General features: G+C 40.6%; 1 protein-coding gene across 1 annotated transcript in view; it reads right to left on the minus strand.

The window, feature by feature from the left end:
* LOC141273234 (galectin-8-like) overlaps positions 1 to 16,431 on the minus strand; it is a 32,839-nt gene extending 16,408 nt beyond the window's left edge. Inside the window, exons 1-10 of the mRNA XM_073684806.1 lie at positions 15,937 to 16,431; positions 12,158 to 12,246; positions 11,038 to 11,239; positions 9,090 to 9,209; positions 8,344 to 8,388; positions 7,748 to 7,836; positions 7,466 to 7,667; positions 5,535 to 5,654; positions 4,910 to 4,954; positions 3,431 to 3,519 (exon numbers count right to left, since the gene is read on the minus strand). Of these exons, the coding sequence (XP_073540907.1) occupies positions 3,431 to 3,519; positions 4,910 to 4,954; positions 5,535 to 5,654; positions 7,466 to 7,667; positions 7,748 to 7,836; positions 8,344 to 8,388; positions 9,090 to 9,209; positions 11,038 to 11,239; positions 12,158 to 12,246; positions 15,937 to 15,963 (1,028 nt within the window). The 5' untranslated portion in view covers positions 15,964 to 16,431. The remainder of the gene's footprint in view (positions 1 to 3,430; positions 3,520 to 4,909; positions 4,955 to 5,534; positions 5,655 to 7,465; positions 7,668 to 7,747; positions 7,837 to 8,343; positions 8,389 to 9,089; positions 9,210 to 11,037; positions 11,240 to 12,157; positions 12,247 to 15,936) is intronic.
* Between the last annotated feature and the right edge of the window lie 840 nt (positions 16,432 to 17,271).

The following is a 17,271-nucleotide window of genomic DNA, read 5'->3' on the forward strand; positions in this document are numbered from 1 at the left end:
GGAAAAGAAGAGCGCTATCTAAGAGTAATAGTCAAGGATAAGGGAAAAGAAGAGCGCTATCTAAGCGTAATAGTCAAGGATAAGGGAAAAGAAGCGCACTATCTAAGTGTAATAGTAAAGGATAGGGGAAAAGAAGAGCGCTATTTAAGCTTTGTAGTCAAAGATAGGGGAGTAGAAGAGCGCTATCTAAGTGTAATAGTCAAGGATTGGGGAAAAGAAGAGCGCTATGTAAGTGTAATAGTCAATAATAGGGGAAAAGAAGAGCGCTATCTAAGCTTTGTAGTCAAAGATAGGTGAGTAGAAGAGCGCTATCTAAGATAAGTAGTCTAGGATAGGTGAAAAGAAGAGCGCTATGTAAGTGTAATAGTCAAGGATAGGGGAAAAGATGAGCGCTATCTAAGTGTAATAGTCAAGGAGAGCGGAAAAGAAGAGCGCTATCTAAGTGTAATAGTCAAGGATAGGGGAAAAGAAGAGCGCTATCTAAGCGTAATAGTCAAGGATAGGGGAAAAGAAGAGCACTATCTAAGCATAATAGTCAAGGATAGGGGAAAAGAAGAGCGCTATCTAAGCTTTGTAGTCAAAGATAGGGGAGTAGAAGAGCGCTATCTAAGCTTAGTAGTCTAGGGTAGGGGAAAAGAAGAGCGCTATCTAAGCGTAATAGTCAAGGATAAGGGAAAAGAAGAGCACTATCTAAGTGTAATAGTCTAGGACAGCGGAAAAGAAGAGCGTTATCTAAGCGTAATAGTCAAGGATAGGGGAAAAGAAGAGCGCTATCTAAGCGTAATAGTCAATGATAAGGGAAAAGAAGAGTGCTATCTAAGCGTAATATTCAAGGATAAGGGAAAAGAAGAGCGCTATCTAAGCGTAATAGTCAAGGATAGGGGAAAAGAAGAGCGCTATCTAAGCGTAATAGTCAAGGATAAGGGAAAAGAATAGTGCTATCTAAGTGTAATAGTCAAGGTTAGGGGAAAAGAAGAGTGCTATCTAAGCGTAATAGTCAAGGATAGGGGAAAAGAAGAGCGCTATCTAAGAGTAATAGTCAAGGATAAGGGAAAAGGACAGCGCTATCTAAGCGTAATAGTCAAGGATAATGGAAAAGAAGCGCGCTATCTAAGTGTAATAGTAAAGGATAGGGGAAAAGAAGAGCGCTATCTAAGCTTTGTAGTCAAAGATAGGGGAGTAGAAGAGCGCTATCTAAGTGTAATAGTCAAGGATAGGGGAAAAGAAGAGCGCTATGTAAGTGTAATAGTCAATAATAGGGGAAAAGAAGAGCGCTATCTAAGCTTTGTAGTCAAAGATAGGGGAGTAGAAGAGCGCTATCTAAGCTTAGTAGTCTAGGATAGGTGAAAAGAAGAGCGCTATGTAAGTGTAATAGTCAAGGATAGTGGAAAAGAAGAGCGCTATCTAAGTGTAATAGTCAAGGAGAGCGGAAAAGAAGAGCGCTATCTAAGTGTAATAGTCAAGGATAGGGGAAAAGAAGAGCGCTATCTAAGCGTAATAGTCAAGGATAGGGGAAAAGAAGAGCACTATCTAAGCATAATAGTCAAGGATAGGGGAAAAGAAGAGCGCTATCTAAGCTTTGTAGTCAAAGATAGGGGAGTAGAAGAGCGCTATCTAAGCTTAGTAGTCTAGGGTAGGGGAAAAGAAGAGCGCTATCTAAGCGTAATAGTCAAGGATAAGGGAAAAGAAGAGCGCTATCTAAGTGTAATAGTCTAGGACAGCGGAAAAGAAGAGCGCTATCTAAGCTTAGTAGTCTAGGGTAGGGGAAAAGAAGAGCGCTATCTAAGCGTAATAGTCAAGGATAAGGGAAAAGAAGAGTGCTATCTAAGTGTAATAGTGTAGGACAGCGGAAAAGAAGAGCGCTATCTTAGCGTAATAGTCAAGGATAGGGGAAAAGAAGAGCGCTATCTAAGCGTAATAGTCAAGGATAAGGGAAAAGAAGAGTGCTATCTAAGCGTAATATTCAATGATAGGGGAAAAGAAGAGTGCTATCTAAGTGTAATAGTCAAGGATAGGGGAAAAGAAGAGTGCTATCTAAGCGTAATAGTCAAGGATAGGGGAAAAGAATAGCGCTATCTAAGAGTAATAGTCAAGGATAAGGGAAAAGAAGAGCGCTATCTAAGCGTAATAGTCAAGAATAGGGGAAAAGAAGAGCGCTATCTAAGCGCAATAGTCAAGGATAGGGGAAAAGAAGAGCGCTATCTAAGGGTAATAGTCAAGGATAAGGGAAAAGAAGAGCGCTATCTAAGCATAATAGTCAAGGATAGGGGAAAAGAAGAGCGCTATCTAAGAGTAATAGTCAAGGATAAGGGAAAAGAAGAGCGCTATCTAAGCGTAATAGTCAAGGATAAGGGAAAAGAAGAGCGCTATCTAAGCGTAATAGTCAAGGATAGGGGAAAAGAAGAGCGCTATCTAAGCGCAATTGTCAAGGATAGGGGAAAAGAAGAGCGCTATCTAAGGGTAATAGTCAAGGATAAGGGAAAAGAAGAGCGCTATCTAAGCATAATAGTCAAGGATAAGGGAAAAGAAGAGCGCTATCTAAGCGTAATAGTCAAGGATAAGGGAAAAGAAGAGCGCTATCTAAGCATAATAGTCAAGGATAAGGGAAAAGAAGAGCGCTATCTAAGCGTAATAGTCAAGGATAAGGGAAAAGAAGAGTGCTATCTAAGCTTTGTAGTCAAAGATACTAGAATAGAAGAGCGCTAGGAAAGAACAGGAAAGGAAATTAATAGAGAAATGATCTCTACTTCTTCTTTCTGGATCCACTTCTGGTTTTGGCGCCAAACAAAAAATAAGAACAAACGTTGTGTGTGAAATCATCCTTTTTCGGTATCTGCTGAAGTTTATGATAGCCGAAAATATATAAGGATGAGCACATCTGCCAGAGTTAAAATTCAACAGATTCACTAGAATTTTGCCTCGATATTCAATTTGTATCAATCGAATGAGCATTATTATTTTCTGAGATCTCTTCAGACCTAAGAGCATAAAAATACATAAAATAAAAAAATATATACTTAGCATTTTTGGTGCCCGCCCCCCCATGATGCTACGATGACACATGTTATGACATTACATGAGGACTAGTTTTTAGGCCTCAAACAATATCATGATAGTGAGTCTCTATGTGGCATCATAATAATGGACTGAGCTGAAGATGTAACCGAAGACCGGACCGAAGAAGACAAATGGACTAGAGCAGATCTACGAGGCAGGATACGTGAGAGCTGGAGGCAGTATCATTTTTTTTTTTTTTTTTAATTAATCCCTTCCCAGCCCTGTATGATCCATCAAAAACGCGATCAGCCGGGAACAGTTGCGTTGGATTCGTCCCAAAACAAATCGCAAAAATCTTGAATTCTAGAATATCAGCTCATCATCATCATCATCATCATCATCAATGCAATTTTATAATATAACAATTACACACATGTCAGCCGAAGGTAGGACAGAGCCACGGACAGTAACCACGGAGCCATCACTGACGCCACGGAGAAAATCGGTGCTGAATGGAACGGACTGGAAAATAAAGATCATAAATGTGAAAAAATCTAAGTATCCAATGGAACCATGTAAAGCAAAAAGTAAGCGGGTGAGCAAAAGTTCTAAAAAGTAAGTGAAGGTCGATATATATTTTTTTATCTATCTTTGTGAAAACGTTTTAGAAGTCAAGAAGAAAAATATTGCACAGTTTTGAAGGATACGGTTCATGTTTCCCTGTACTATACATACTAGCTTTTATTCTACAGGTGAGTTATAGTTATGGTGATACCAAATTGTTAACATGTTTTGTTTTTATTTTTAGTTTTATTTCTTATGAAATTCAGTTGCGGTACGAGCTGTATTTTTATCAATACTATTTTGGGGTCCATACGACTTTCTCAGTGTAAACACATCCTTAGGGCTCATTCAGACGTCCGATTTTTTTTTTCACAGATGAGAAAATTGGACCAATTATTCTGATCTGAGTTTGATCCGAGTTTCACCGGAGTGTGGTACAAGAGTCCAGTTTTATCATTCGAGGAGAATTGTAAAAAAAAAAAAAAAAAAATATTCTACCTGCTCCCTTCTGACAGTCGGTGAAAATCGGACTGCACTCAAATGCCATCCGAGTGCAATACGATTTTAACATGGAACCATTGACTTGCATTGATGCGACCCTCGGAGTGACATCAGACATGTCTCCAATATTTGCCCGATAGTACTCGGTCTGAAAAAAAATGGACATGTGAATGGTCCCATAGAATATCATACCATGAAAAACACAGATAGCACTCGTATGTGAAAATCGGACATCTGAATGAACCCGTAGATCGAATCCAGAACTATCTAACAGAAACCTGGATGCCTATTGAATATGAGGTTGGGTAGCCAAGAAGATACATGTAGCCTAAGCCAAAATGCAATCACTAGAGATGACCAAATTGATTTGATCTGAATCGTATTCTTATCAAATTTTTGCTTTACGCATGAAATGGTCATCGGCATTTTACACATTACAGAAGACTGCGCTGCCTATCAGAAGGGACTATCATAGTCTATATAAAAGCAAAAGCAGGGAATGCAGCAGTCTTCTTGGGGTGAACCTGGATAATGAGAGGACGTCTCAGCTTTCAAGACAGTTAGGGAAAGAAAGCCATAAAACACTGAAGAAACTGTACAAATAGTTTGTGACAGCACAGCAGGGTATAAAATTAGTGTGTGAGGAAAGTAGAATGACACAGATTGTAATGATAAGGAGAGATATAGGGGGTCAATTTGTCTTTGAGGCAGGAGAGTCAAAAAATGAAAAAATAAAAATTGCTTATCTTTAGTAATTACCCAAAATATAGACAGTTTGGAAGAAAACTAATAATAAAATATTTTATGCTGCATTGGAAATAACTACTTTGGTAATGATATTTCTTACATTTTGCAGTTTTCCATCTTGAAAATAATGATGATGGCATCCACCCTAGAAAAGAAATGAAAAATGTAAATGTATATTTATATTATTTCTTATTTTTTTTTTTCAAATGTTAAAATGTACCTTTTTAATTATTTTTTTTTTTAATGAACCATCATATAATGTGACTGAAAACTGCATATTTTAGGGCAGGATACGTTGTATTTTATTTATTTGCTTATTTAGAAGAATTCTGATTATTCAGAAATAATGAAATATAAATGATCATAATGTAAAGAGGACCTGGGTGAAAAATATATCATTTTTATTCTTATTTTAATCCCGCTGCTTTCCTGAGAATTCCAATTTTTTTTTTGTGTTTTTTTTTTATTTTAAATCCGCCATACGTTTCTTTATATGGTCTTTACAAGGGGGCAGAGCTTACAGGGTATTTATGCAGAGCAGACTAAAGACACGCCCCAGAGAATCTATGAGCCACACCCCTTTGGTAAAGACAATAAAAATCAGCACTAAATAAAAAAACAAAAACAAAAACATATCTCTAGTACCATATACCATATGGCAGATATAAAAAAAATACTCTGGAGCATCGGGAATAAGGGAAGAGATCTTCTTTAATCTTTCTTACCCCTTGTCCTTGTATCTCGACATTGCTTAGGGCCACACAGTCCATCACTGCTAAAGTGTTGACTCGCTGCAGAAGAATTCTGTGATTATATCCCAAGTAGTGATGTCCGTTCACAGAAACCTGGAACAGAAAATGATTTCAGATGGAGGAAGCCTCCCTACACAATGACTTTTGTTCACTTTGCACCCGCTCATTAGATGCTTCAATAGAAAAGATAGGGTCAGGGTCCGTTCATTGCTGCTAATGTAAGTGTGCATTTCCTGAAACAACAGGAAGTTAGACAATAAAAAGCCCCGGTGGCCAGTGTGAAAATTGCAAGATTTCTATCTTTTATTTTTAATAAAGATTATGGCATGGCAAAAAAAAAAAATCACCAAAAAATAACAAATTAAAAAAAAAAAAACAGAAATAATACAATCTGATGTCCTGTGAATCTTTATTCTTAACTCCAATGACTAGTTCTTTGTCTTCCCAGGAAATATAGTTAAAGACCTGAACCATTTCCTTTTGGAAAGTGTGTCCTGCTTGTCCTTATTATTATCTGATCCCCTTTAAAGCACAAAGACAGATCGCACATGGATGGTAAGTACAGTCCGTGAGCCGTAGAGAGATTTCTCTGGTTATAACTATATATATCTATGGGTTTATAATTGATGCACATGAGTAACCGTGTCCAATCTCATCCCTGGCTATTAGTGATGAGCGAGTATGTTTTGTTAACCCTTTCGCCGAGTATGCTCGGGCCGAGCTCCGAGTAGTTACAGCTGCTCGGTGATATGTTTGAATCGCTCCCGTGTGCATGATTTGTGACTGTTTGACAGCTTTAATACATGTAAGGAATGGGTAAGAAACAGACATTCCTCACATGTAATAAAGCTGTCAAACAGTTGCAAATCATGCACACAGGAGCGATTCAACCATATCACCGAGCAGCTGTAACTACTCGGAACTCGGCCCGAGCATACTCGGCGAAAGGGTTAACAAAACATACTCGCTCATCACTAATAACTAACTAAAGGGTTATTCCCCAAAAATAAAGTTATCTCCTATCCCAGCGGATGGATCCCTAGTGATCCCGAGTTCAGGTCTCCAGAATCTTAGATAATCGTAGAGTGGAGCTCTATGATATTTCCAGACATAGTCAGGCTCTGTATTCAACAGTCCTATAGACAATGAATGGGGCAGAGGTCAAGTAAGCGCACTTCTGCTCCGTTCATGACAGCGCTGCACAGTCTCATTCTATTGGTTCCTGATTTTGGGATTGATGTAGATCCCAGTAGTCAGACCCCCAGAGATCTGTAAGTTATCTCCTATCCAATGAATTGGGGATGATTTGACTTTTTTAGCATTATATTCACAGTAAAGCTACGTTCACACATTGCATTTTTGCTGCTTTTTTTTTTATGCTAATTTTAAGCTGCGTTTTACAATACCAGCAAAAGCTATGAGATTTCAGAAATCTCATGCACACACATTGTTTTTTGTTTTTTTTTCTGATTTGAAAAACTGCTGCATTTTTGCAAACTACAGCATGTCACTTCTTTCAGTGTTTTTGCAGCTTTTTATCACCCATAGAAATCAATGAGGAAGTGCAAAAACGCAGCAAAAAAACGCAGGTATCAGGTTTTGCTGCTTTTTTGGTTCCAAAATATTAAGGAAGTCTCATCATCCTTTTTTGGAGGGTATACTAAACTTTATCAACATGTAAAAGAGACAATAAAAACGCTGCAAAAAAACGCTGTTAAAAACTCAGGAAAAACAGATTATTTTGAAGTGGCTTTCTTGCTGCCAAAAGATCAGGTTTTGCCTGCGGAAAAAAATGCAGCAAAAACACAATGTGTGAACATAGCCTAAGAGTGTTCTAGGGGAAATGAGACAGATGGCATCTAACACAATTGCAAAAAATAACAAAGTAACTTAAGCAAACCTACATTGTATCCACGGTTTGTAACAAGGACTCGGATTTCAAATGCATGTTCCCTTTTAAATGGCACTTCGTGATTGACTTCTTTATCACCCCAATTATTACTTTCCCTTGTGTTGCAAAGAACAAGTCCTTCATCAAAACGGGGATTGAAATGGAAGGCGACATCGTCATTATCAGTACTGCCGCACTGGAAATTCATGGAAAACCTAAAAAAAATATATGCAATCGCTTTCAAAGAAGAAACATTTCAATGGCATCAACGTAAAGTAATAAAAGAATCACACACCTGTCAGCTAAAGGTTGGACATCGCCACGGACAATAACCACGGAGCCATCGCTGACGCCATTGTGAAAACTAGTGCTGAATGGAACGGACTGGAAAATTAAGACTAGAATTAAAAATATATAAGTAAGCGGCAAAAGTTCTGAAAAAAGTAAGTAAAGCCGTGATATAAGTTTGTAAAACATTTTTTGGTTACATTTCTGAAAAAAAAAAAAAAAAGTTTTGGAAACAAAGGATTTAAAGCTACGCCATGAAATGATGTACAGTATAGCCCAGCAATGGCTGTGAGTTCAGCTTTTATTGTTCGGTGCAGTTTAGAAATATACTCGCTGAATACAGAGGATAAACTATTCTCTATGAGAGGTTTGCAATTCGTCTTCATCACTGAGATACAAATTAATTTTCAATGAAAATATTTGGACACCTTTTGCACATCTTCATTTTTTCTTCACGTCTTTTGAAGACCCTAGACATTTTTGTTTTTGCAGGCCATTCTAGGTATTTTTTGCATAACCGGTATGATCCGTGGCCTAAATCAGAATGTAACCACCCAGGATACAGATGGGAATTTATAGTGAAATATTTTAAGCAGCTCTTACATTTTGCATTTGTCCACTTGGAAAGTAATGATGATGGAATCCAACCTGAAAAATTTGCAAAAGAAAATAATTTACTATTGATATATTTAAGTCTATCTATACTTCATACAATTTTCGCTCCAGAAAGGTACGTGGTGCGCAAGCTTGCCCCATGGAGAAGCCATCAGGCGAAACTCAGTCAGTTAGAAGTTGGCGTGCCACGTGTTTGACATAAGTTTTTATTGGACACTAATTGCCCAGAAGGGCTGCTCTATGGCCGGTTGTTCTTTAAGGGAATCTCATATCAGTTTTGTTGGCAGAGATCACTTGTGGAACTACTGGTCTTAGCAGGACTGATAACAACACCATTAGTTGAAATTCACTGGGACAGTAAGTGTGACAGTGAGGGAAGACTCCAGAGGATGTGAATTGTTCTCTAAAGATTGTTGATGTGTAATTTATCTGTTGGTACATCAGTATAACACAGCAAATGTTGGTGGCTTTGTTATTGGATTGAGCGGGTGTAGAGGTGTGGCATGGGTTTGGGCCTACCTTACATTGGGTTTGTGGCATGTCCGCTTTCAAACAAGCCTATCATTCGCTCATTTGGGCTCTTGACTGCAGGTCTAAGGAACTATACTGACCCCTTCAAAGATGCCTAACATGCACCTATAATACACTCATCTAAAACAGGCCCATAAGAAACATTCTGATGAATGAGATATAAAATAAAGGTAATATAAGCGGAGCTGTCCGATTTCACTTACCCCTTGTGACTGTATATCAATTTTGGTTAGCTTAATGCCGCCCATTATTACCACAGTGTTGACCCGTGAAAGAGCAATCCTGTGATTATACCCCAAAAAGTGACGTCCACTTACAGAAACCTGGAAGAGAGACCCGTATAAGATAGAGAAAGAGACAATGAAGAAGAGATAGAATAAAATGGTCAGGGCTGGTTCTGTAATGGTACCTAGAAAAACTAAGTGACACTATAGTTGACCATACATTTTCGAGAAAAAAGTGTTAAAGGGGGTTTTCCAAATCTAAAGTATCTAAACTATCTTGATATAACTTCCTAAGTTGCAGCATAGCCAATCAGATGGTCTTTCACACACTCTGCTTACTTCCTCCTTATTGGCCTTTTTTATCTCTAATTGGAGACTAGCCCATTAATATCCCCTTATCTTCCCCATTTATATATAGATGGAGACACTTAAAGGGGTTTGTCCAAACCTGAAGTTAAAATCTGCAGTCAATCTATGTGACGGCAGTCTTTTGAATTCTCTCAGTGCTCACAGCGGTGCTGCGATGCGCATGCTGTGAAGATTCTCCTGTGCCAACTCCAGGAGTAGGCAACTATGTGACCGCAAATATGCAATTTACATTCTTACAGTCATGTGCAGACTAGACGTTTGCAGCCTCGCTCAATGCAAGTTAATTGAGCGAGGCCAGGCACGTCTAGTCGGAATGTGGCCAGAAGTGTACATATCCCATACATGTGGTCACATGACCGCCCGTTCCTGCCGCCAACACCAGAGAATCCGAAGATTCAAAAATTTATAGTCCCATGGAGTGACTGCAAACTTTAATCTAAGGCCTGGCTTAATGTTCAGCACACTGCACTGCAGAGCACTTAGTACCGGAGATGAGCGATTTGATTCTGAATCAAATTCATGCTGAAAATTTGCTGAACTTGGCAAATTCAAACAATTTGCAATTCGATTATTGTTGAATCACCAAAAATATGCATGTTGTAATTCTACACATTGCAAATAATTGCATCAGCCAGAGAAGTCGCTGGTTTCCCGATAAATCCTTTTAGCTATTATCTCACATTGTAAAGCACAGGCAATCAGGAGGAACTATCGTAGCCAGTGTAAAAGACAAGGCAGGGAATGCAGCAACTATTTGTGGATAGATAGATAGATAGAGAACGGATGTCAAAGCTCACAACTTAGCCGTAGCGATAGGGAGAGTAAGCAATAAAACAGTGAATAAACATTACAGATGGTGTGTGACAGCACTGCAGTGAAGGGTACATAATATATGTTGTGGTCACTTTGACATTACTAAAGCTGTGCTTGCGTTAAACAGCTTGAAAAAGGTTCACTGCAGTCCTAAGGTACTTCAGAGTATTACACATGACTTTTCAGGACAATTGCAGACTAGACCAAACTTGTTAACTGTGGGAAAAACTTAACAAAGAAAAACTTTGTCTCATTAAAAATCATATTCTCTGCATACAGTCGTGACTCCAGGTTTATGTGATCCTTTGAGCTCTTTTCGCTTTCGATATATTTTTTTTTTTTTCATTTTTTTGGCCAATAACATTCAGAGCTTGTTTTTTTTTGTGATTCAAGCTGTCGTTTTGATTATTACCATCTTGGGGGTCACATGCCTTTATTTTTATTCTATTTATTGGAGAAGTGGAATGATAAAAAATCAGTGATTCTGCCATTTTGATTTTTTTCCCTTTGCATGTTCACCAGGGGGGTAAATATTCTGATAATTTGTCAGTTCGCACAGTCACACACATGGTGATACCAAATGTTTGTTTTTTAGAGAATACACCAAATTAATTTTTTATTTTTAAATCATAGACGCCTATTTAGATGGATTGTGGGCGGACTGGGCCTAAAAAAGACATTGTGTGCACAAAGGTCAACACTTAAAAAAAAAAGTTTATAAAAGTTTTGCTTCATATAAACCTACTCTGTATTCATTACTTTTAATTAGGAACTGGATTTCAAACGGCTGTGCCCTCTGAAATGGCACCTCGGGCTTGACTTCTCTTTTCCCCCAATTATTACTTTCCCTTGTGTTGCAAACAACAAGTCCTTCATCGAATCTTGGATTGAAATGGAAGGCGATATCGTCTCTCTCCGTACTGCCACACTGGAAATTGATGGAAAACCTAAAAGAAAAATGATCTATATGTAAGATTATATGGATGCAGCCACCATCAGATGAGGACATGTCTAAGACAGTCTTGGAAAGATTTGTGCTTCTTCATTATTTTGGACACGGTCTTGGTTTTGGTTTCCAAATTCTAACCAGCAGTTCTTCTAAATAAAGCATCAACTCTTCATTAAGGGGGTGTAAACAAGGGTCAGTCTACCAATGGGGTGTGGTCTGGGAGAGGGGTGTGATCTTCAAAAGTGTTCTGGTATACAAAAGAAGTGTGTTCTGGTATACAAAAGAGGTGTGGGCCGCAATGAGGTGTGGTATCCAAAATGGGTATGGTCTGTAAAATGGGTATGATCCTCATATAAGGCATGGTCTTCAAAAGGGGTGCATTCTGAAAAAAACTGTGGTCTGAAAGGGGGCATGGTCAGAAAAGTGGTGTAGTCTGTAAAAAGAGTGGTCTTCAAAAGGGTTGGGTTCTTCAAAGGGGGTGTAATCTGCCAAAAAAAGTGTGGTCTTCAAAAGGGTTGGGTTCCGCAAAAGGGGGTGTGATCTGCAAAAAAAAAGTGTGGTCTTCAAAAGGGTTGGGTTCTGCAAAGGGGGTGTGATCTGCAAAAATAAAGTGTGGTCTTCAAAAGGGTTGGGTTCTGCAAAGGGGGTGTGATCTGCAAAAATAAAGTGTGGTCTTCAAAAGGGTTGGGTTATGCAAAGGGGGTGTGATCTGCAAAAATAAAGTGCGGTCTTCAAAAGGGTTGGGTTCTGCAAAGGGGGTGTGATCTGCAAAAAAAAGTGTAGTCTTCAATAGGAGTGTGGTCTGCTAATGGGGGAGAGATTTCTTTTTTGCCTTTACCTTTGCGTAGCTATGGTCTAGATTTTCTTAGCAAAGAAAAAAATCAATGCAATATAATAAAATAAAATAATTACGAACCTTTCGGCTGCGGGAAGGACGTCGCCACTGATAATAACCACGGTGCCATCTTTAATGCCGCTGTGAAAATGGCCGGTGTATGGAATCGGCTGGAGAGCGAAGATCACAATCGTAAATTAAATATGGCTCAGAAGTAAGGAAGGAGAGAAATGTTACGGTATCACGTTGTAAAGCTAGTTTTGGTTACATTTCTAAAAAACATTTTGGAAATTAAAGAATCAAATCTTACCTATATCACCAATGACTCCGAGTCCCACTTTCATATTCCAGTACAAGGCAGAAATATACTTGCTGAACACTGATTAGTTATTTAAAAGGTTGTTCCCAAAAAATTTAATTATTTCCTATCCCAACGATCAAACCCCCGGCAATCCTGAGATTGGGCTCTGGATCCTCAAGAACTGGGTTTTGTAGGGGTGCGCATGTGTCGTGGCAGCTCCATTTAATGTACGCGGGACTGTCAAAAGTAGCCAAGCGCTGTTCCCAGTAGTCCCACAGATAATGAGTGGAGCACAGGTCGAGCTTGGGCCCCTCCATTCTGTTCATGCTGTTCTCAAGGTTCTCAGGGTCAATAGGGGTCCACCAGCAATCAACTATTTAGCTTTTATCCTGTGGATAACTTGATTTTTTGGGGATAATAATCTAAACTAAAACTCTTTTCTATTTCAGTTTTCATCAATCATATAAAATTAACATTAATATTAATACAATAGTTGCCAACTTTGGTTTTCTCTGGAATCCTGGGTCTAAGAAGCCCGCCCAAAAGTGGGCGTTTTGGGGGAGTTTCCAGGAGAATTGGTGCAATCCTCGAGGGTTGGAAGCAGAATTTAAACACTATCAGATATCTTGTCAACTATGTAACACCTCAATCAAAATATTACTAACTGGACTGTGTGTAGACCATGGTGCAAAGTGCTTATATGAGGTCTATACTACACATTAATTGTGAACAGAACCTTACCGGCACAAGTGCTGCTAATGCAGAGAGCAGCAGTTGAGATGAGTTTGTCATCAGCTGCTGCCCTCTGAATACACTGCGACCAAGATGACAAAGCTCTCAGTAACATGATGTGAGCTTTGTCATCTTGTTCACTGCCTATGCAGAGCACAGGGACTGAAAACAACAAACTCATCTCGACTGCTGCTCTCTGTGTAAGTGTAGCGCCCCAAGGGCTCGGCTGCTACAGGGGTATTGCACCTCTGCCAGAGGTGTGATATTCCACTCCCGGGTAAGGATGGAGTGTGGACCAGGGCTCTTTTAGCTGCATGCATCACACACACCCCATTTCCGGGGGACAGCTCAACGGTGCTCCCATTAATACAGTAATGCAGGCACGACAGATCATGTCCCTGGCTGGAGTGGGGAGGGGGGAGGAACACCCAGTGATGTAGGAGCAGAAGGGGACGGTTTCTGAGCATAGGTAGGAGCCCATTGGGTGCTGGTCACCTGAGCTCACACACTAGGGGAAGGTATATAAGGTGGGCACCATCTTATTTCTGGGAGAAGTTCAGTCAGAGGAGTGAGAGAAGGATTTCATCCAGAGAGAGCTGACAGGGAGCTGTTGCTCAGTCTGGGCCCAGCTCCACGAGGCAGGCCTGGAGTGGAGGCCAGAAACAGCAGAAAGAGAGAGGAGAAGGAACAGAAACAGAAAGGAACAGAAAGGAACAGCAAAGAAAAGAGAAGTACCCAAAGTGTAGAAGGGCTCAGAAACAAGAAGGCAGAAGGGACCCTAAGAACCCACGAGAATCCAGGGTGAAGGGTCAGGCAGATTAAGGGTACCGGATCCCAAGTTGGTGGAGGAGAAACTACCCTCAGCCAAAGACCGGTCGTCGTGATCATTTATTGGTGCGACACCTCATCAAACCTGCTATGAAGGCACCATATAGGACAGCGGGGAACGGGGCCCACGTTTACCCGCGCAGATCCGCGGCAGCTGGACAAAAGTTGGTCACTGGTGGGGCAGGCCAGAGAAAGGATAGAAGGGGGTCCTGTGCCATATTCCTGAACTGCCTGGGGGTTGACCGAGCCCCTCACCTGGTGGACGCAGCACGGCTCGGGCGGTCATTGCTGACAGAAGTGACTGGGAATATATGAACTGTGAGTAAAAGACCCTGGACTGCAATACGTTGTCTTTGGCTTTTTGCTTCGCCAGCACTAACGGTACTGGGACTCCCTGCACCATCACCCCCACCATCCACTACATAAGCAGAGACTGAAATGAAATGACAAGCTGAGCAGGTAATGAATAATGACTGTATGGAATTCTGTTTTTAGGGTTATACGACCCTAACCCCTCTCTATGGTTAGGTTTAGGGCTAGACTTAAGGTTAGCGCTAGGTTTAGTGTTATAAACTGAGCTAGTTTAATAAAAAAAAGTTTTATAAAAAATGTAAAAAAAAGTTAACTAAAGCTAAAAATATATATAAATTTGTATAACTTTTTATTTTAAAAATTTTAAGTTAAATTTCTGCAAAAAGCAACAAAAAAAAAAACTAGAGGGTCAAAAAGCAAACTAAAATTACATTAATTTTTTTTTTAAAATAATCCATGTGCTTGGGGGGATAAGGAGTTTAATCCTGGACTGGTTGAAAGGATTCTGGGTGAAGGAGCACCAATGATCCACCGGTTGGGGCATGCACAATACTTGCATTGCCCCGGGCGCTGACATCCCAGGCTATGCCACGGGGTGCAGTATTACATGTGTGGGCATGCTCATTAAAATCAATAAAGGTGGTAAGGTGTGATGCCGCACCAACCTCTTGCACCAATGATACGTCCATCCCTGGTGCTGGCTATGTAATACAGCTCCTGAGCTCGCTCCATACATGCGGTGCACACATCCGCCGTGGATGTACGCATGACATCATTAAAGGGTTAAAGCAACTTTGTGAACTTGTGAAATATGAATTTTGATATTGTATTTTCCTTGCAATAGCATTTCTGCCTACGAAGCTTTTTTTTTTTTCCTTTTTTCACACGGCATTAAAAAAGGAAAATATAAATTACACCACAGACAGATCTTGACCAGAGACGGGCATAGATTTAATTTTGTTGGGCACAGGCTGCCTAAAATGTGCAAAATGTATCGAGAAACGTGCGCCTATTATTCTTCAGTAGGCTTTCAACTACACGGTGGTCTTAAGTAAACGTCTGAGAGCTGCTATTGAATCGAATGGGGGCACTGCTTGACGTGAAAAAGAAAACTGACCGGATCCGTGCGTGGCTTCTGACAACTCCGCGTTTACTATTCAACTATTTGGTGAGCTGATCGACCACAGTTTCTTTTTTCTCTCCACACCCCAAAGCATAATACATGGAGGTAAGGGGTTAACGAAAACCTAAAAAATTGTTCTTACCCATCCAATATGCCTCCTCCGCAGCCCTACAGCTCCCCGATCCTATACGTTCATCTTCGTTCTTCCAGTGCAGGGACCCTTGGTGGGTGGCCATCAATGATGTGCATTGCCCTCCATTGACCGTGTGGGCTTCAGCACCGGAAGAACAAAAGAATTGTGCGGAGAACTGAGAAGTTGCAGAAGGACTCAGGGTAGGACCTGGGACAACCATCTGGCTGCCAAATTTTCTGGATTCGCGAGAATCGAATCCTGAAAATTTCCAGTTTGCCGCAGTCAAAAATTTTGGAGAAATTGAGAATGAATTTGATTTGTTACTTCTTGATTTGCTCATCTCTATATGTAATATGACATCACTATGGTGGCATGTACCCAACAGCAGCTCCCACCAGCGCCATGCCCGGGTGGGTGCAGGCTGTACTCACGGGATTGTAGACGGGGTTGTCAGACATGGTGAACGATGTACCAGACCAATATCTCCTAAGTTCCAAGATGATCGGAGCAGATCTTCTTCAGGTGATTGTTACTTATCAACTGTCTCTGCAGCATGAAACCCAGCGCTCCGCCTAGTGGGCAGACCAGGAAATGATTGATTGTTACAAGCGACAGCCGGTATCACCTGCTCACTCCTGACTTCTTGTCACATTTCTTCAGGTTGAGTAAACAAGAAAGTTTCAATCCATCACTTTAGTGACCATTTTGGCTGTGGGTTACCTAGTCGTGGTTGACAGGTCTGGGGCCATGAGTTCAGCTCACACATAAGACAACATCAAACAGTGGATTAAAATCCAATATTCCAGATTCTCAGGATCGATGATGTGCTACAAATGTATCCTGTAAAATCTGCACTGAACCTTCAGGACTCTGTAATCCAGGAGGATCCAGCACCTGTGGTGTAAACTCACGTCTTTATCGCTAATGTAGTAAAACATCTTGATATAAAGTCCAAAAGTTCAAAATCTCGTAGGGAAGGTTTTTGTTATTTACTTTTTTTAATTGTAGACTTAATTGCAGCTTGTTTTATTGATTTGGTAATAAGTGATTTTACAACTGCTGGATAATTACAGGTTTCCGGATAATGGTGTTTGCTGACGATCATTAGTTAGTTAGGACTTGGCACACGGCGCGCAATTTAGGGGCTTTCTATCTAATCTAGACTTAAGGGGATGTCCAGGACTATGGCAGATATTACCTCACCTTAACATACAGCATACCATCAGTATCAGATCCGAGGTGATCTATCCCACAGCACCACCATTACTCAATAGGGGTGTAACGATTGCGGTCACAGGGGGCGCAAAAGCGTCAGGGCCTGTGCGGGCGGGGGGCCTGCCAATGCTAGCACATATTTCAGCTTGATGTGAGTCCTCGGGGGCACATTCAGCTGGAATGCATTGCAGCACAGACACCCGCCGGTTCCCTTCACCTCATTTTTGGCTGCTAGCCTCTCAGATGCCAGCAGCTGACGTTAGCGTGCAAGTCACTTGCACACTGAAATCAGCTGCCGGCCTCTACGCCAGCTACAGAAGAGGACACCATGTGGTATGCGTTAAAGAATAGTGGCAGAACAGGGGATATATATACCTGGATGGGGCCCAGGATGGAGGACATACACCAGGATGGAGGACATATATACCAGGATGGGGGTGTATATATATATGGACATATATACCAGGATGGGGAACATATATACCAGGATGGTGCCCAGGAAGAAGGACATATACCAGGATGGGGGACATATATATCAGAAAGGGGCCCAT

Source organism: Phyllobates terribilis, unplaced genomic scaffold (genome assembly GCF_046119375.1).
Source record: "Phyllobates terribilis strain yellow unplaced genomic scaffold, ASM4611937v1 Scaffold_5__5_contigs__length_657084704, whole genome shotgun sequence".
In the NCBI taxonomy this organism is placed as follows: Eukaryota; Metazoa; Chordata; class Amphibia; order Anura; family Dendrobatidae; genus Phyllobates; species Phyllobates terribilis.